Raw genomic sequence first — 20,974 nt, 5'->3', positions numbered from 1 at the left:
GATGATTATTCGAGAAATGTGTCGCATGCTAGGTTATTAGTTTCATACGGATCAAATACATGTTTATATGTTTTATACCATTGTTTCTTAAAATGCGATGCTATGTTTTTATGATAATACCGTTAGTAAATGCAAACTCACTCAGTATTTCCCCAAATAATGATCTCTCACCTTTGATGTCTTTCAGGTGCTTAGCTTGTGGACTTAGCTAGAGGCCAATTTTGAAGTGCAGAAGTCATCTGTATATGTTAGTTTATGACTTCTGTGAATGCTGCAGTAGTGATCCTGCGTCAACAGAATAGTAGCCTAGATAGCAATTCATTTTTGATTGTATATATTAATTGCTGTCATTGTTTTATATGCTTTTTGATAGGCTACGTGTTTGGTATATGATTCACGGCCCCAGATGCCAGTGAGATGTTTTGAGACATTAACTGATGTATATAGTACCGCGAGGCTAGTTCGTACGAGGTACGGTAACTAGAGCCCGCGAGGTGTAAATAGTTAATATAAATGTTTATATATGTTATATATGCAATTGCTGCCGTTGTTTGATACTATTTGTTTATATTATTTGCGAAAAATTAATAGTGGTTTGAGGCTTGCTACGGGTTCCGGAGCTACCACTCCCGTTCCCTAGCGCCGGTTGCGGCTCAATATTTTGGGTCGTGACAACCACCCACCTTGAATTTTTTTTTATTTATACCCTGACCTAGAAAAAAATTCATTTATACCATGACGTATGTGTTTATGTTTCACCTCTATCCCGAGGCGCTAAATTAACCTCTTTTCATTTAGAAAAAAATTTAAAATACGTCAGGATAGAGGTGAAACAATGATTTCTTTGAATTTTTTTAATAGAAAAAAGTATGAAATAATCCTTATATTTAATTGTTTTCAATAAATCATCTTTTTTTTTTGAAATTTAGGATAGAGGTGAAATATAAACACATACGTCAGTGTATAAATGAATTTTTTCCTAGGTCAGGGTATAAACGAAAAAAAAATTTAAGGTGGGTGGTTTTTAAGTAATTAAGCCAAAAATAAATCTTTTAAAGGACACATGTGGAGTCCCACTTAAGAGACACATGTGGAGTGCCACTGATAATTAAATATCTAATTACTAACTTCTATAATTCCAGCAATCGATTACCATCGTGTAACAAAAAAATATGCTGAGGAAGTATCATCATCAATGGCAAAGGGAACTCTTCCTTTAGTTAACATGGTCAGGATAAAGAATAGATCGGGATTCCCTTTGTTGTTTGCTAAATACATTCCATTTCAACTCTTGAAGCCTTACTTCTTTTGTTTGTTAATGAATTACGCATTGTGTGTATTTTTTTTTTGAAGTCAACTTATGGATCTTTGTATAAACTCAGAACAAAAGCAATTATAATGTAAGATTTAGGGTAAATCTGTAAATCTGATAAAAAAAAGTGGCCTATGCTATAAATATAAGCGACTTAGTCGTAGATTTGCCTTACAAATCTATAAAAAGGGAACAAATAACTGGAGTTAAACACAATCTGGATTCTTTAAGAAATCTACATCCTAAGAAATCTACATCCATTATATGTGTATACTTATTTATTACTCCGTATATATAGTTATATTTTAAGCTATTCACATAAAGTGGGGTAATCGAGTATAGGGAATATAGTATACGTTAAACTTCAAACCTAATTGGCTTAATCCAGATAAAGTCTAATCAAATGAAGAAATGTTGTTACAGAAGAGAGTAGAAAGTTCAATCATCAATGTTCTCTTTGTTAGATGTGTTCTAATGTTCTGTGTTAGCTGAATACAGACTGCAACCGACACAAGTAAAGGTTTACCAAAGCGACACAAGCAAACCATGGTCATGGTTTTGCGCAAACTCAAAAGACCGATCATCAATGCAAGAATTGTGAGGGCGCCATGCACTAAAACAAAAGGCTAATCCCGTATCACAAATTCAGAGAAAACAGAAAATAGAAACAGAACTAGCAAATGATTTTTATAACTAAAATTAAGGAAAATAACATATCACCGGAACCAAACATGAAAGAGTTAGAGAAAGAAAGGGCATTATCCTAACTAATTCCAAGGGACATTATCTAGGTACTTCGAGGTTAAAACTCTGACTGTTAACCACAAAGTACACTGGTCAATTCCCGATAAGATTGTACCTAACCTACTTAATGTAACTGTGCAAACTATAAAATGTTAAAACACTAAAGCCTATTTCCAAGCCAAATTCGGCATGCCCTGTGGATTGCAGGCTCCAGTGCTCTGGTTGGGAGGGCTTCCAGGTCCGCCAGATGACTCGCTAAAAGTTCCACGGGATGGTGGGCTTCCGGCTACTGATACACCAGGAGCAGACATTGTTTCAGGTTGGCTAATCCACTGTTTTGACCCTTTGCTTTCTTCTGATATAAAACTACCCACAATAACCTGCAAAAACAAACACCTCAGAAGCTAGAGCCAAGAAAATCTTTTGTAAATGCTAAATGACAGGAAAAACAAAAATAAGTTGATAAAAAAGATTAGCACATTTAAGTGCTTCTAATAGATCCCAATGCTAGTGTTTGTGCAAGTGTATATCACAGCACTAGATGCAGGGAAAGAATACTAGTGAGAATTGCAAACTAAATAACCTGAACAGAAGATGCTGCTGTCAGGAGGCCTGCCACACCGCCACCCAGAACACGCCCATCTGGTCCAGATAATAAAACACTCAAACCGCCTGTTCTGCTGCGCTGCCCACTATTCTCTGAAAGCAGAAAGGAACCAGAAATTGACAAAATCTCGAAACATCCCTGTAAAATTAAACACAAGGTTAAACAATTATTTTTTTAACTCCTCTGTCATCTTTCAGAATAAACATACTTTAGGCTTTAGTTACGACCAGACTCAACGCAGATGATGAAAAATAAATCACAAAAATAAGATATAAAAAATGCACAAGGCTACATTACCAAAAGATCACAGTAAGCAAAAATTTCACTTTCCCTAGTATATAAAATCATTTATCCTAGCAAAGTGCAAACTGTGTTGCTCCATACTACAACAATATAGCAAGACAAAAAACAGAAAATTTGTTTTTCCTGTGTGACATTATAAATGCATGAACATTAAGTAATTAGGATTTCAAACACACCTCGTAAGTCACAGTTCCACCTGAAGTTGCAGCTTGACGAAGTGTTACATTAGATATCGTACCATATGCTGACAAAATGCAGACACCTCTCGGGCCATTTTGGGAAAATGACATTATTTTCAGTAAGACATCCTGTTCAAAAAAAAAATCATATCATATACAATTCTTCTGAGATAAAGATATTATAGTTGCAAAGCCTTCAATTTTCAACCAACAACTTGCATAATGATTTTTTTTTATTTATTAGTTCATTACTACCTTCACTTATTGGTGCCAAAGAGAGAGAGAGAGAAAGCGAATTTACAGATTCAAGCTATAGCATATGCTTAAACAGCAATTAACTACATATATAAATGATGAAAAAATTCCTTGCAGCCATAATTATGTGACATGTATTCTGATCAAAACTATTAGGCAGATAGTTGTGCTACATAGTTCAGACTCATTTACATCACCTTTGTCCAATAATATCTAAGCAACTAAGCTGAATATAAGAAGGCAAGAATTAGTGTAAGTGTGCTTATCCTTCAAGACTCACAATACACGTCTATTACATTATGGCCATGTTTGGTTCATGGAATAGGTACGGAATGGAATAACTATTCCGTATAGAATGACAATTCTTTGCTTTGGTTCATGGAATATGTATTCTAAAGAATTGCTATTTCATGATTTTGTGGAATAAACACTCCTCTAAAAAACTAAAGAATGGCTATTCCATTCTTTATGGAATAACTATTCTATTCCATGCTATTCTATTCCATGAACAAAACATGGTCTAAAGTCTATCAGTAACCATTGATGTGCAACTACAGCAGCATTAGTCTGAGGAATTAACAAAGTTTGAGCACAAACTTTATATTAGTTGAACATGTGATAAAACAGAAGTAATTCATTCATCAATTAATTTGCAACTTATATAAAAAAATGTTGTACTTAGTAAATTAAACATTGCATGCAGTTGGCACTAAAAAAGTGAGGAAAGAGGAAGGAACCTCTCCAGGCTTTACAGTGATAAGATGCGGTGTGAATCCAGTTCCTCCTGTTCCTAACAATATGCAAAAACCGTTAATTACATATATTAGGAAAAACATATTTAGATGACTTTCTAAGACTTCGTTAATCGTTTGATTAGATGCATTCGAAGACAAAATCTAAAAAAATTCTCCCTCGTCGCAATAGAATGGATGCAACCTTACTATTTTTGTTGTTCAATGTTTATAAAATAATGCATCCAAACAAACAAGGAAGGGGAAAAAAATTAAAAATAAAAAACAATGAATTACTCTTTTCTATCTATTCTTTTCAAAGAAACAAAACATCTGACTGACAACATGTAATATTTTATTAACTAAAACTATATTTTATCAACTAAAACTATATTTCAATAAAGAGTTAAAATATAAAACTGCCCATTATATTCTTTATTAAACAAATTAGTGCAGTGGGATCCATAAACAATCACTTACAAAATATTGATAGCCGAGAATATAGGAAAGAATGGGACGTACCAACATGATTTTTTCGAGAAGAAGAACCAGGAGGTCTGCCTCTAGCTTTCTTAGCAGTAGGAGAAGATGAAGATTGAAATCTATCACCACCACCACCACCACCACACTGATTACTATTACTGTTATTATTCTGATTATTATTATATAAAAGAGGAGATTGCTGAGGTGGCGTTGTTAGGTCAATGCCCATATTATTATGCGGTGGCGGAGAGTACTTTCTCGGCCGTCCCCGTTTCCGCTTAATAGGTTCGGTGTTATTCATATTATTCAGTCCATCAACGCCGTACCCTACACCAACTCCTCCGCCTAGAGCCACCAGCTCTTGCTGATGGTGGTGGTGGTGGTGTTGTAATGCAACATGATGAAAGGGATTTCCATCGTCGTTGTTATTATTAATATTAGGAATACTGATAGACGGTGGCATAATAGGCTTGTATACGCTTCCGTCCGCCGCCGCCGCGACGGTTCTAAATGCTAAGCTATTAGATGTTGGACTCTGTTGCTGGTTCCGGTCTAATTCTCCACCGCCTCCGCCGTAGGGTTCTCTTCCGGATATTGACATGTGTTAAATCTTGCTTAGTTTTGTTTTCTTCTCCGAACAGATAAACTCTTCTGCCTGCCATTGTTTCAATCATAAGTAAAATTCGTCACTCCACAAAACCCTAATTATTTCCTTCAAATTGATTCTCCCCTCAACCCTAATTTCTAAACAGAAACCTTTTTATTTATTTTATTACGATATGTAGAGTATATTATATAATTCAGCTGTGAAATTAAACAAAAAACAATAAAATTAAAAATTCCTTTTTATCTTTAATTAAACTAATGGATAAAAAATTTAACAAGAAAGCTACAGAAATTTTGATATTATTATTATATTCATAAACATTTAACAAAAAAAATTCAAGAAAAAAGTTCGTAAAGTGAAATACTCTTACCAAATTTGTGAGGGTGGTAGTGAAATTTGGCAGCCGCCTGCAAATAAAATACAGCAGAGAAAATTAGGGTTTTTCTTTATTTCTTTATTTAATTTTTTAATTTTCGAAAAGTGCCTCTGCTCGATTTTCTTTTTTCTTTTTATTTGGTGATTTTCCCTTTCTTTAAACTAATTTGTTATCTAGGGCAAGACTACAAACCCAAGCAAAGGATAAGAAGTTTGATAGACACGCACCAATTAGAAGAGAACAAGCTCCTGTCCAACTTGGCACCGGCTTTCATAGGAGCGTGCTTTATGAGCTCTAACTTTCTTTTACTTATTTTTTCTCATATTAAATCTATTTTATTGAAATCTAATATTTTGTTTCACACAACAAATAATTTAATATTAATATTTTTAAATGCTGACTCTAATTTAATTTCTCAACGTATATTTATTATTTAATTAATTTTTATGTTTATTCAAATAATGAGTTCATGTAGATAGTTGATTAAAATTTATTTATCTCATTTTATAGCAAAATTTTAATCTAATTGTTACATTGAAGTATCAGTAATAGTTTATTTTATTAAGTAATAAAATAATAAATTCAAAAATTTAAATAAATTTTCTTTTATTTTGCATTGTTAGTATGGCATGTTATTATTAATTACTAAAAAAATTAGATAATTTTATTTATGAAAAAGTTAATTCAAGTGTAATATATTTATAAGTGTTTAAATCACTAATTGTTATTTATTGTTATTGGTTATTTCACGAATAACATAGAACAACCGTTATGTTGTATAATTTTCTTATACTGATATTAATTTATTTTATGAAGTAATTAAAATAGTTCCTTTTGGTTAATAATTAAATTAAAAATGATCACTTTGTAATTAGTTAAATTACTTATTATTGATATACAAAATTAAAATTAATAGTTTTTCTAAAAATTAATAACTATTAAACTCATCATACTCTAAAGAATATATATCATATTATAAAATCATTTTAACCTATTTATCCATCATTTATAGTGAAATAAATCCACTTTTATTTACTTTGTGTCCTTTAATAAATTTTATAGTAACGTATTTTAGATCACATTCAGATAGTACGATCAACTAGAGGGTTATTCTATCCGTTGAAGTAGGTTATTCGAACAACTGATAAATTTTATCAAATGAATGTTGTTCTTTTTATTTGAAATTACATGTAGAGTAATCATTTGAATTTATTAAACTCTCAAAGAATATTAAAATATTAATATAGTCTAAAATTTTAAAATATAGAATAAAATTATAATAAATTATAGTTATTTAATAAATTAATATATACAGTAGTTAATTTATTAAATTAGTTAATTCATAAGTTGTTACTTAGACTTTGGATGTTTTATTAGGTAATAAGATTTTATGTTGCGCATTATTTTGTTGATATAAGTTAAAATAACCATGAAATGTAGCATTTTATCCCTTTTTGTTTAGGCCAAATGTCTTAAAAAGGCCAAATCTTTCATAAAAATTTCACAAAAGTTCCTACCTTTCAATTTTGTCGATTTTGGCCAAAAATAAATTATTTGGTTTCAATTGTGGCCAACTCTCAATTTGATTTCAGTTTGCCTATGTGGAGTCTATGTGACGCCTATGTGGCATGCCAAATATTGAAAGGTTAGGACTTTTATGAAATCAAATAATTCATTTTTGGCCAAAATCGACAAAATTGAAAGGTCAGGACTTTTGTGAAACTAAATAATCAGTTTTTGGCCAAAATCGACAAAATTGAAAGGTCAGAACTTTTGTAAAACTTTTGTGAAAGATTTGGCCGTTTTACAACATTTGACCTTTTGTTTAAATAACAACTTTTATTTGACAAATTATCTATTACGTACTATTCACCAGTTAATTAAATTTATTATAATTATAAATCAATTTATTTTATTTATAATCCATGGAGAGACAGTTGCCTTATAGAGCTCCCAACAACCATGCTGCCATCCTATGGGCTCTTAATAAAGTGGAGTGTTTTGACTTTACATTACCTCATAAATTATAATCACTTTTTTTTGAGAAAATTAGCTCAGATACTGTCTTGGGTTAAAATATTTAGATTTTTACTGTTTCAAAAATTAAATTTGACTTATACGGTTGAAAACTTTTAATTTTGAATTATAACTTTATGTTTTACACAAATAAACTTTTGAATTTGACAACATACAAATCTGTTAATTTGGTAACACCTACAATCATCAAGCACTTTCCTATTTCTTTTAGATTTCCCCAAGATTCTTGCTGACTTTAATTATTCTCTCACTAACCAAATATTTTTCCATTTTTGTTTGAATTTAAATTTGCTTGTCCTTTTTCTTTATCATTTCTTTCATTTTTCTACCTCAACCACATTTGAAGCCGCCGCCGCTGGAGCCCAACCAACTCAACGAAATCTCTAAGAAGAGAAAGATGATGCCGGTCGTGGCGGTCTGCGGGAGGTCGTGGTGGTGGTTTTTCTTCTTCTACAATTCATTTTTAAAGTTTTTGAATCGTCTTTATTTTTTTATATTGAAGTTCATGTAGAAGAAGAAGGGAGTGGCAGTGATTTCGAGAATTTCACTGTCAATGTCATGAAAAAGAACAAACCGATTGCTCCTCCGCCCGTTTATATCAAGGTAATTGTTCTAAAAATTCCTTTTATGTTATTGTTTTTAGAGTTCAGAATTCCGCATCGTCTTTAATTAAAATTCCTTTGATCTTATAATAAACAACAACCTTCAACGTTGGCACTGCTGCATTTTTTAAAAAGAATTACTGTCAGTATCCATGTTAGTTAACCATTAGGTAACTATTAGTACACTATTAGTTAACTTATAACAGAAACTTTAATTCTGCAAGCATTTCTAAAGTTTTGAATCGTCTTTGTTATTTTTTTTATTGCAGTTTTTTTCTGTCAAACTGATGAAAAAAACGATAAACGAAGGCGGTTTGAGTTGAACGAAGAAATCAGTCGTTGGAGTGGGATGAAGATAGGCGAACAATGAACGAAGGCGCGGCGGCTGACAGCTGTTGTCTTTTTTTATTGTAATTAGAATATTAGCAATGATGTAAAAATAATTAAGGTTAACTATATGTTTTCTAATGGTCAATTAATAGTTAACTAACTTTGTATGATTTATATAAAACATGAATATATATTGATGATTTTTTTTTAATTACAGTTAACTAATATGTGACTAATAGTTAACTAACAGTTATTTTTATACGTATGATTATTTTTAAAATAATTGAAATTTGATGTTCAGTTGTTTTTTTGTAATATTTGAATAATTTTGAAAATAATTACGGGGTAATTATATGTTTCCTAACAGTTAACTATTAGTTAACTATACTTGTGTTGGTTATCTAAAAATATGAATACATAATATTAATTATTTTTTTTATTAGTTAAAGTTAACTAACAAGTGACTACTGGTTAACTGACAGTTAACTAATTTGGTGTACTGTTAATTTTAGGATATATTATTGTTAGATTTATCTAAAAATAATTTTATGATGTTAATAGTTTTTTTATTAAATTTAATTTATTAATGGTTAACTACATGTAAACTAGTATATCAGTTTTTTTACAAAGAAATGAATTTATATTATGTATTTATATTTGTTGATTGTTTATGACGAGTTGATGAATTTTTTGTTTTGCTGGAATTTTTTTGTTTCTCAAATTCTTGTTGTTTTCATTTTTTTAATCATTTTATTTTTTTGGTTTCCCTTTTGCCATTTATGGCATATAATTTAAATTATCAGTTGCTATAATTAAGGATTATTAAAGATTCTTGAATATTAATTGCTATATATTTATGCTTTGAGATTTTATAGGAGATTTTAATTCTTATAACCACTTCCTTCCTTTTTTATAGTTGACAGTAATCCTCAAATATCATAAAGTTATTTGTGCAATTTAGAAACTTAAAAAGTATGTCATCAACTTTTTTTTAGTTAACAGTAAAAATCTAATTAATTATAGTCATGTAGGGTACTTATTAATTTTTCTCTTTTTTTTTCAACATAAATTATAATCACTTAATTTAATGTATTAATAATTACTACAGTACCTTTTATTTTATTAAAAATTATAATGAATTGTAACTTAATTTTTTATAAATTAGACTTATTTTTGATTAAATTTATTAGTTTAAAATACTGATATGTTAAAATAAAAATTAAAGAGATCTTTTTATATCAAAATTTTGAAATCTATGTAATATCATAAAAGTAAAAGAGATGTGAGTTAAAATTTTACTTAACAATCAAACATTTTATTTTTTTAATAGCTAACCATAAAATATTGATAGTCAAGTCATTTTGAATTGTTAATTAATAAATACGATGTCTATAACTAGCTAATTAAAACTCTCGTTTAACTTTCAAGGAAAAAAACACAAGTCAAAATACTAAATTAGACAAATATATAGATAAGTAGCTTATAAAAATTGGATACTAATGAGAATTATTTATTAATAATTCTTTTAATAAGAAAAAGTAAATAAATAGTTTATTCAAAGTCAAAACTCAAGAATGTTTCTTTAATTCTCTCAATTATGTAAACATATAGACATAAATTTATTTTCCCCTTGCTTATAATATCCAAGTCCTTTTTTATCAAGAAAATCATATCTATTTCTTTTTTAAAAGACACATAATATGAATGTTAACAAGTTATTTACAATCCTCTATTTTTTTAATCAAAAATATTATTAACGGAATTCAAGAATAAAATTAGTAGAACTTGAGCTTAACAATGTTGTTCTTTTAATATTTACCTTTGCCAAATGATATGAAGCCTTCATCTGTTGGAAGCATTTAATTAGTGATATATGCCATCTGTTTTTGGTAAATGGATGCATAGCTACTTTTGAAGAGTTGTTTAAGTAATCTTCCCTATTTACAAATGCAACAAAAAGTTTAAAATTTGCAATTCATATCCTTCAATTAATCTATACCTTCTTACAAGCTCTAGGATGTCCCTTTCTATTCCTCTTTAACCCTTGCTTCACAATCTTCTTTTTCTGCTCATTATCTTCATCACTATTTCCTACAAGGCAAATCACCAAAACAATAGTAGGAAACGTTCACAACTAGGGGTGTGCATTCGAACCAAACCAAACCATATATTTTTTTTCAAAACCAAACTGAACCAATTTTACAAAAAACTTAAATATTTCAAATCAGATAAGACCAGTCGGTTTGGCTTGTACCGAAGGTAAATTAAACTTAGGCTATGTTTGATTCATGGAATGAAATAGCTTCCATGAGGAATGGAATAGCTATCCCATGAGGAATGGAATAGTTATTCTTTACTTTTGAGAGGAGTAGTTATTCCATAAAATCATGGAATAACAATTCCATAGAGTTACTATTCCATTAAACAGAGCAACGGATAGTTATTTTGTACGGAATGACTATTCTATTCCGGATCTATTCCATGAACCAAACATAGCCTTAATTCTAAAACCGAACTAACTTTTTTTTTCATTGGTTATTCAGTTTTGCACACCCTATCACGACTACTAGTAAAATCTTGTTCATGTGTTTGTATAGTTATTACGCTTAACAGACTCTGATAGATACCTTCAGATGTAATTATCGCATCATCTTCGGTATCTTCTCTATCATATCCAGACCGTTTTGTGGACACTGTAATCACCCCGCGTTCAACCTTTTGCTCAAGTGTTTCACATGATCCTTTGAAAGGTTCCATATAACAAAACCTGAAATGATAAGGGCATAATCAAACAATCCTTAAATATAATACAAAGTAGACAAGACACAGAATAGCATTAACAATGCAGGCATTCCTCATATGAAGTGCAGGAAATATTGCTGGATAATTATCTCAACTTGTCGAAGATATCTAAAATTAATGCTTCATTGAACAAGTACATACAAAAATCCAACAGCAATAGCTTAAACTACAGCATTGTAAATACTACGGGAGAAATACCATAAAAGCAAAGATGCAGTTGATGGAAAATGACAGATAAAAAGAGCACAAATAAGCAGTAGTATGAGAAGGTCATCAAGTATATATACCATTCTAGAGGTAAATCCTTGATATCATATTCAGGTCTCAACATCCTCCACTTTCTACACTTGTCACACTGAACCCACTCATGATCAGGCTTGTACAGGACACCGCATTTTTTCTGCCAAAATAAAGAACTTAACTTGAGGAGACGGTAAAACACAGTCCATTAAACTTAAGATTCTTTTCTGTTTTCTAAAAGTGAATGGCGGACATAGTTATTGCTGAAAATTGGCACATAATATGTGGCCGGAATTTCAAATGACTCATCGATTAAGTTGTCCTTTAGTTTTGAGTCATTAACAAGGAAAATACCAATTAAACATTTACTTAAAAGCTGCAAATTAACCTTGCATTAAAAAAATTATGATCTCGTGGAAAATAGCAAATGAAGGGTCTTACCAGCTGCACCGGATCCAAATTTTTATCACAATATTCATCAACCTTTTTCCCTAGCCAATTCTCCAGTAGAACATATGGCTCGCAATCCTGAAAACCTTGCTTGTTACTATGTACCCAAACACGTCCAGTCCCATTATCCTACAAAAGAAGGTAAAAATGCAGCGTTAGTTCAACATAAGTAGCTTTGAATTTTTGAAATTAAGTAGCATTTCTTTGTATTAAAGGTTTGCAACTTTAGTAGACTTGTAACTAGCTAGACGGTGCATTCTTCACTTGACTTGCTGATACATATTGTTGAAAAAATTGCACATTTTAATTTTTGTCCAATACAAGTAACAATTCCATAGAGGCACATTCTAAATATTTTGGCATAATATTTTCAATAGACCTCGAATAAAATCTCGTATCTGTAATCACATCTGAAAATGATCTATTCTACCAAACAGTTTAAAATGTAATCTCCAGACAGAAAGATCATTTTAACACTTGAAACCTTTTAATATATAACATATCCATACTGGAATAGTAGCCAAAGGTTAAAATGCAATGAAACATGAGCTTTAAAGTATAGTTCAAGTTGTATCCATGTACAACAAGTGTTAAAGCCAGCTGTACTGATTTTAGTGATAAGTGATAACAAGCACATTCCTTTAAGATTTGAACAAATAGAAAAAGGAATGCTTAACCTTTTTTAAGATGAAATAGTAATTTGTATCTTAAAAGCATGTATAGCTTCTGTTTGAAAAATCTTGTTGCCAGATAGAATTGTGCCTAAATAAAATAGATAAACACCTAATCAAAACACACATGCCCACCATTAGATCAGTAACATCTATGACACCAATCACGCCTCGTCCCGCCTCTCCATGCACCATGCCACCAGCTCTTTTGTAAGCCTAACAAAGGGAAAAAGATGTATGCGTAGCAGATCAATATGGTATGATAAAACACAAGTCAAAGGGACACAAGAGCCTTAATTTAAAAGCCAAGCTCCAAAAAGTATGCGACTTGCCAAAAAGGGAAGGCCATACAATTATAGATACTATGTTCTATACATACTTTCTAGACTGCACACTTCCTATGAATCCACCTATCATAAGTAAAACCTGTTTCAAAAGTGTAACTCAAAACTAATTTATAGAAGGTCACTGAGATGGTTTACTAATACATGGTTTGTATAAACCGGTCAAGAACAAGAAAGAAAAAAATTTAAATGAAGAAGAGATTACTTAATTAGTAACTTCAATCCAAAGTACATAAAGCTAAGGGCTGACAACTATTTAAGCTTGAACAAACTAATAAGCATGCACATCACAATGATCTAAGTAAAGAATTTCACAAACAAATACACAAAGGAAAAATTACAGGAAGCTTAAGCATTTACCAAGGGCCGCAATGAGATTGAAAATGATAAATATCAAAGAGGAAAGAGTAGAAATTAAATAGAAGCAGCAATAGACATTGACAGATAAAATCATATCATGATGCAGCTTTACCTCAATTAAGCGGCCATGCCAATATAAAAATATCCCACAGTTTGCTTGTTCGTACTCTAATTGACTACGACCGAGCGTTAAATGAACAGGTTTTCCCAGGATATAATCTGTCGCTTCACAAGTCATATTTAAGGATTTTGCCAATGGTCGACTTTTAACCTGTTCAAGGGCTTACCCTAAATATAAAACATACAAGCCGAAAACAAAAAATATTATATCACTTTCATAAAAATTGACAATTACCAAGGAACCTTGAACATAAATTCTCATTCGTGGAACTGAAAAGATGACTTCCAGATAAGATCTGAGTGAATAATCTAAGGGCACCTGAAACCAGAGAAATATGAAATGTAAGTGTGATAATAAAAATAAACGAGACCATAAAGAATGTCAATCTTCTTAAATAATTACTAGTTATAATGCTAGCATAGTTTGAGGATGCAACGAATAAGGCACCGTTGCCCTGCATAAATACATTACAGGTTTCCTCACCTTTTCTTGATCTACAACACATTATATATATGATTTCTTCAATTTAATTTGCCAGTAGTTTATACACTATGCAAGCTACTCATACAACAACAAAATAATTTCTCATAAGAAGTCGGAAACTTTGATTTTTATACAGAAAGCATTCACTAAATGTTATATGAAACCTTTGATGCTAATTCATAACCTTTTGAGTCATCTGGCCAGGACGAGATCTGACCCTTTTTGAACGGATAAGGATGTCACCTTGGTGAAAGGTGCTTCCACCATTCAGTCCAGTGGTCCAATCCAGACAGTAATCTGAGCCCCATTCATCCAAGTTCCATATGTATATTTGTGTTCCGGTGCAGTTGTCAAGGAACTTGCCTGCTTTTTCACCAATCAGATACTTATCAAAATGTGAAAATTCCTTAATGGATTTCAGGTTGCACTTTGCTAAAGCTTCAGATTGGATATCCGTATCGACCTCCATAAGTTGTCCTTTTCTAAGGTAGCTTACAATGGGAATCTCTAGATTCTACAGAACCAACATAAAGATGATAAGAACAATAGAATCTTATTAAAAATAGCAAACAAGATATAATAAAACCATAAACCCATACATCTTTTCCTTCATTTAAGGATTGTGAGAGAAAGGCTATAGATCTGGAATTACTAGTCTGAGTAAGGACAAGAGCATCATTACCAAGCTTCATCGCTCCAGTCTGACAAATCAACATCCAAATCAAGTTAGGCACATCTCAAAGACAAACAATTCAGCTTATGCAATAATCAAATAATAAATACAGACTACTATAATAGAACATTATAGTTAAAAACTTATAATACTAGTATCATTCAACCAAAATAGCATTGTTCATCATCAATCAAAAGAATGTTGCTATCCAGCACTGGAAAAAGAATAGAGGCTACCTTAAATCCAACACCAAATCTTCCTATGCGATCTATATCATCTGCATCAGGCTGCTTGTGGCCAAAACATGTCATTCTCATGACCTCCTGATGGGTCATCCCATGACCATCATCTATAATTGATAACATGGGGATCTTTTTGCCAGATCTTTTTGAAAATACTGTTTCAATAGAAATATCCAACCTGTCAACATCCACTGCAAGTAAGATGCGCACTAGAAAAAAAAACTACAGCTACCTATAAATGTAGTAATGATAAAACAACATTGACTCGATTAGCAAGGAAAAAATCCAAAACGGAATCTCAATTAAATTACCTGCTTGCTTTGGCATCCCTAGAATTATCAACAAGCTCAGCGATTGCACCAAATATCCAGCCCGAATGCGCGTGACCAAGAGTTTGTAGATAGCTTGGGTCTGCCCGCACGTAATTTTTCATCAATGGCTTGTTCAGTTTAACTGCATGAGCCCGATGTTTTACTGTTGTCTCATGATGAAGGTGATCATCAACTGACTGTGGAAGCCTGAGATAAGATGTAGCATTATCTTCAGCAATACCCGGATCTGTTGTCTTCATTTGCACACCTTTCCTGGAAGTACACTTCTCAACATTGCGAGGAGACATGGTGCTGCTATTGCCACAAGTCTCAATTGGATCCAAGTTACCCCCAGCAAATTGACATGCTTCAATCCTATCGACAACTGTGGATGGCAGAATTGGAGAGTAGAGACAAAATCTGAGAAAGTCCTTTCCATAATCAAAGATAAAAGGATAGGGTAATACGAAGTAGAAACTGAATCTAGTATACAGCACTACCATGACAATAATATATACAGACTAATCCCATCCCACATAACAACAAAAGAAACGGCTTAAAACAAACATGATAATGCACCTGATTCACAATGCTTTTGATGAACATAATTATCGGATATTCTCTGATATGCAACTCTAACATCACTGAAGTTGTCAGCTTCAGCAGGAGGAAGTACATAGAAATTGCAGAAGTCAAATCTTGCTATTCCAACCTACAAAAGAGATAAATATTAGCACTACCAAAAAAATGATTTCGAGAACAAAATAAACAATATCTCTATCTGGATTCTCCTATCATGCAGAAAGAAAAGTTTACGGATCCATTTAACTAGAAATGAAATCAAATGAAAAAATCCAAACGAAAAGAAAACTAGATTAAAGGATAGCAATTCATAAAGAGAGTGAGAAGGGTACAAATGTTTCCCAATATCTTTATCATAATACTACACCATTCTCTACTATCTAATCATCAAAGGAAAAACAAAGGGCATGATTTCAACCTCATATTGCATTTTTGCGAGTCAAAAGAGAAAAATGAGTTCATGCAAAGGGATTCATATGCATAAAAGACACAAGAATAAGAATGTTAAAAGAAAGCTATTTACCATGTTTCGCTTCTGAAGATAAGACAAAAATCTATGCCACTCATGTTTGTCACGACTGCACTCAGGAGCAGGCCGTAGGAAGCAATGAGGTAAATCATCAGGGATCTTAGCCTCAACTTTGGGAATAATTTCATGTAAGTTCCAACTTTGAGGCCTATTGAATATTTAAAAATAAGCATGTGCAGTGCAAAAATCTATCATTTAAAAGGACAACTTCACGTGGTAATTTTCATTTTGTTTATATGGTCTAATTAAGTAAACAGTAACAAAAAAATTCCTTCATCAACCTGCAATATTTTACTGCATTAAAATCAGGCTTCATATAATAGAAGGAAATATAAATTTTCGGTAATTATTCATCAGTTTTCATGAGCATCATAAACAGCCCAATTAACTTGGGAATAAGGCTATGTTGTTGTTACCATCGTCGTTGTTATTGTTATAATGATATAATCATACAAATGGCAATAAGAACAGCTATAGTTAAACTCTCTGATCGGTATTTAGAAGCTTTACTAAATAATGCAAAAGGACATGATTATGATAATAATTAGAGAAAACAAACATACAGTTTAACAGGTGGATTTAAGCACTGCGCTCGGCATATAGGTTTCGTATCCTTGGTGAGCAAAACAAAATGATTGTAATCTGCAAAAACTGAAACTTAGCAATGGTTTTTTTTTTAAACCACATTTAATTTATAAAAGAATTTTTTAAATGTGGAACTCAACAATGAATGCATGCATTTATTATTTACCAAAACAAAAAACACAAGTACTACATGTTAAAACTGTTACAAAATGCCATTTCATAATTAATGATGTATTTACTTTTCAAACCCCAAATTAACATCATAAAAAATGCAGTACATGTCTTCCCCTATTTGTAATTATCATAAATTAATCTAATCATGTTAAGGAGCAGTATGTATACATATAGGCAACATAAATTGAACAAAAAGTGACCTCCATGCAAACTTTCATCCAATTTCAATGGTGGATCGTCCATTTCCAAACCTGAAGCAAAGTGAAAGGGAGTGTAAGCTGAGTAGCAGTAAGACGGAAATTTTAACTAAAAATAGTAACATATACGAAAGAGAAAAATTACATGATAATAAATAATAATAGTAATATTTGAACATTTAAAGAAAAGCCGAAAAAAATCGTACAGTGCACAATGGTGGTAGTGGCGGTGGTTGTGGTAATGGCGTCGGTGGAGGTGGCGGTGAAGGCGGGCGTGTCGCGGAGGCGTTGAGAGGCTTGTTTGGTTTGGTGTAACCAGTAAGAAAGAAAAGAAAAGAAAATAGAAAGTGCTGACAGGACGCGACTGTCAGTCTTTTCAGTTCAACCGGGCGCTCTCTGCGGTTTTACTGTTCTGCCCCTATCTCCGAAATTGATACTTTTCACTTTAATTTTAGTAGTGATGCTTAGTAAGCCTATGATTGAGTCTTTTGAAATTTCGTGTTCAAAATTCAAAATCCATTTTTATTGAGTTTGTTTCATTTTTTAATAAAGTTAAATTCTTTTGCATATTTTAATTATTCTTCTATTGATTTATCCGAAATTTATCTATTTATTTGTTTTAAATTTATAGTGATAGTCACTGGTGATCTCTAAATCATACCATCAATTCTTTCAACAAGTGTTTTTCCTCCTAAATTAAAAAAAATCATTATTATATATAAAATAAAGGGAAAAAAACAAAAATATTCAAAAATAGATCAAATATTACTCAAATAGCCAAAATCCAAATTCTTTACATTCATGACAAAATAAGGAGAAAGTTTACATTTTCTAGCCAACCACTAAATAATAGACACATGGCACACTTAAATTGAAAAAAAAAGTGAAAAAAACGTGTGAACAGTTGTCAAACAGCTGTAAAAACGCGTCAGTAACGCGTCTGACACGCGTGTCAGAAAAGCATGCCACTCACGCGTCAACGCGTGTCAGCGTATCCGAATTAATTAAACATGTATCATTTATGTATCTTTTATGTATCTCTTATGCATCAAAACATATTTGTAACTAAATTTCAGTTTTTATGATTTTATTTGGTTAATTAATCAACCAATTTCACTAATTGGCAATAAACTGCATTTTTATTATTGGATGAATCTATTTCAGGTCTCCAACAACTCATAAACTTGGATTAGTTGAGGATGTGGTTTTGTCATAATGGGTCCTTTAAATAGGGATATTTGAATTATTTTTGTTCATTGAAAATAATGTATCGACGATGTATTTACAAAGTATCAGTCCTTTTATAAATTATTTGTTTAAAATAATTATTATGAGTTGGAGCTTGATTTTAGAAGTTATAATAAATGATGTATTTATGATGTATCATCGATCTATCAATAATGTATATAATGTATCGTTGACGTATCTAATATATATACATAATAACATATATATTAAAACTCAACCAATTTAAGTTTTAGTTAGAGATAGCTATAAATTTAAGACAAATCAAGCAATATGTTATTGATAAGAACATATGATTTTAAATATTATAATCTATGGTGTATTTACAAAATTGATTTTGCTAAAGTAATCAAAAAAAATAAAAATATGTATCTATGATGTATCTCGAAGATTTATCTACAATGTATTAGTGGTGTATATATCTATAATGTATCAGCTATGTATATACGATATATTGTAAATTTATCTACAATGTATCAGTAATGTATCTATGATGTATTGGCAACTTGTCTACAATGTATCAGTAGTGTATCTACAATGTATTGACGATTTATCTACAATGTATCATTAATGTATCGGCGATATATCTGCAATGTATCAGTCTCTTCAAAATGTATTCGTTAAAAATAATTATTATGAGTTGGAGACCGATTCTATAGGTTATAATAAATGATGTATCTATGATTTATCAACGGCATATCAATGTTGTATATATAATGTATCATTGATGTATCTAATATATATACATTATAACATACACATAAAAACTGAACCAACTTAAGTTTTAATTAAAGATAGTTAAAAGTTTAAGACAAAAACAAGCAATATGTTGTTAATAAGAGCATATGATTTTAAAAATTATAATTTATGGTGTATCTGCAAAATTTGTTTCGTTAAAATAAAAAAAAAGATAAAAAAAATATGTATCTACGATGTATCTCGGAAATTTATCTACAATGTATCAATGGTGTATATACGATATATCATTGATATATTCAATATGTATACACATAATAAACTGAATAAATAACTATATAATGTTTTCATTAAATTTATCATCAGTTGAAGTTAATCTTACACATACAAGTTTATATCAAAAATATAAATATTTATATTTTTCTAATTTACATAACAAATTAAATCTTACAAATAATTCAGATACATCTTATAAACAAATTATCTACATTTTAAAAACATTTCAAATTCATTTAAAAAATAGCGGAGATACGTCTCAGAACTAACTCAACTACATTCTTCGGAAGCTACATTCTTTGAAATAAAGAATGTAGTTAAACTTATACAATGTATCAGTGTTGTATAAACAATGTATCATTTATGTATCCAGTATCTATATACATAATAAACTGAACAAATAATAATATAATGCCTTCATTAAATTTACATAAGAAATCAAATCTCAAAAATAATTCAGATAAATCTTATAAACAAATTATATACATCTCCAAAACATTTTAGATATATTTCAAAACCTTTTTTGAAATCTTAACAATAGAAAAATTCCAATGCTCCTTCAGATTTCACCAAGAACAAATGTCGACACTCAAGATTCTTCACTAATCCATAAACATAATCTTCTATCATGCTATACCCATTCTTAAGACAAAGTAGAGCATGAGGTGGCGTTAGAGAGTTCATAGAAGATATGTACAAAGTGAAAAAGGCCAAAACATTATTAAAGAACAAAACTTTCAATACTCTTATCAATATCTAACACCTTCTTAGCTCATCTACCTCCTTAAACTCTTCGTCATCGCTGTCATAAACCATTTCCTCCATATTAGGCTCAAAACAACCATCTTTTTCTTTTTTAACCTTATTTTCTATTTCAAGAAACATTTCTCTACGCCTAATAGGCTTATACCAAGGTCTCATCTGTAGATCTCGTTTTTTAACAACAAATTTAAGCTCTTAAGGAGGATGAAGATGGAGTCGTCAAGGTAGAAGTGTAGCGACGACGACGGACGCACAGAGCAGTGAGTGTAGGAGTGGAGGAACGGAGAACGGATTTGACCCGGAAAGCAATGAGAGTTATACGGTTGTGGCGGTCAGCAGCGGCGAGGATGAGGTCAGAGCAGATAGAGGAAGAAATGGAAGATTTAACGGTGGTGAAGAATAAGTCACGAGGAAGAAGGTGTTGGTTGATTTTTTTTATGAAATTTGGTATTAATAGAATTAGCACGTGGACGGTGATAAAATTGGTTAGAAAAAGTAATAATTTTAAATAGTGAGTCAACGAGAGTAATAATGAATTGGTTAGCAAATGTAATAAATTAGGGAAGTGGCTACTTGAGTAAAAAACTGACGTAAAGTTAATATATCTGTAATTTTCTCTAAAATAAATTATAATACTCATGTATCATTCATACTAGCTAGGATAA

The 20,974-nt window shown here is 31.1% G+C and overlaps 2 protein-coding genes across 3 annotated transcripts; both read right to left on the bottom strand.

Annotated features, from left to right (window-relative positions):
- Window positions 1-1,976: 1,976 nt before the first annotated feature.
- LOC126677150 (AT-hook motif nuclear-localized protein 10-like) lies at window positions 1,977-5,717 on the bottom strand. 2 transcript variants are annotated; one of them, XM_050371633.2, is made up of 6 exons: window positions 5,592-5,717; window positions 4,654-5,269; window positions 4,138-4,190; window positions 3,143-3,274; window positions 2,640-2,801; window positions 1,977-2,436 (listed from the first exon to the last, which is right to left on the bottom strand). In XM_050371633.2, exons 2-6 carry the CDS (start codon window positions 5,213-5,215, stop codon window positions 2,224-2,226), a joined length of 1,122 nt encoding a protein of 373 aa, XP_050227590.1. In that variant the 5' UTR covers window positions 5,216-5,269; window positions 5,592-5,717; the 3' UTR covers window positions 1,977-2,223. The 2 variants fall into 2 exon arrangements, with proteins under 2 accessions (XP_050227590.1, XP_050227591.1); XM_050371634.2 differs by having other exon boundaries at window positions 4,138-4,184.
- A 4,640-nt stretch (window positions 5,718-10,357) lies between these two features.
- On the bottom strand, window positions 10,358-17,711 carry LOC126678530 (uncharacterized; the record flags this gene model as incomplete). The annotated part of the gene is made up of 16 exons (XM_050373423.2): window positions 10,358-10,657; window positions 11,194-11,333; window positions 11,656-11,768; window positions 12,050-12,187; window positions 12,865-12,945; window positions 13,546-13,704; window positions 13,789-13,872; window positions 14,222-14,551; window positions 14,637-14,738; window positions 14,947-15,130; window positions 15,264-15,648; window positions 15,843-15,975; window positions 16,369-16,522; window positions 16,938-17,016; window positions 17,334-17,384; window positions 17,537-17,711. Coding segments are annotated over 16 exons (2,406 nt in total), but the record flags the coding sequence as incomplete, so codon positions are not given.
- Window positions 17,712-20,974: the final 3,263 nt, after the last annotated feature.

The sequence above is a fragment of the Mercurialis annua genome, linkage group LG4, assembly GCF_937616625.2.
Source record: "Mercurialis annua linkage group LG4, ddMerAnnu1.2, whole genome shotgun sequence".
Taxonomy (NCBI): domain Eukaryota; kingdom Viridiplantae; phylum Streptophyta; class Magnoliopsida; order Malpighiales; family Euphorbiaceae; genus Mercurialis; species Mercurialis annua.
Note: the sequence above shows the minus strand (reverse complement) of the source record. Positions and strands in the feature narration are given on the sequence as shown.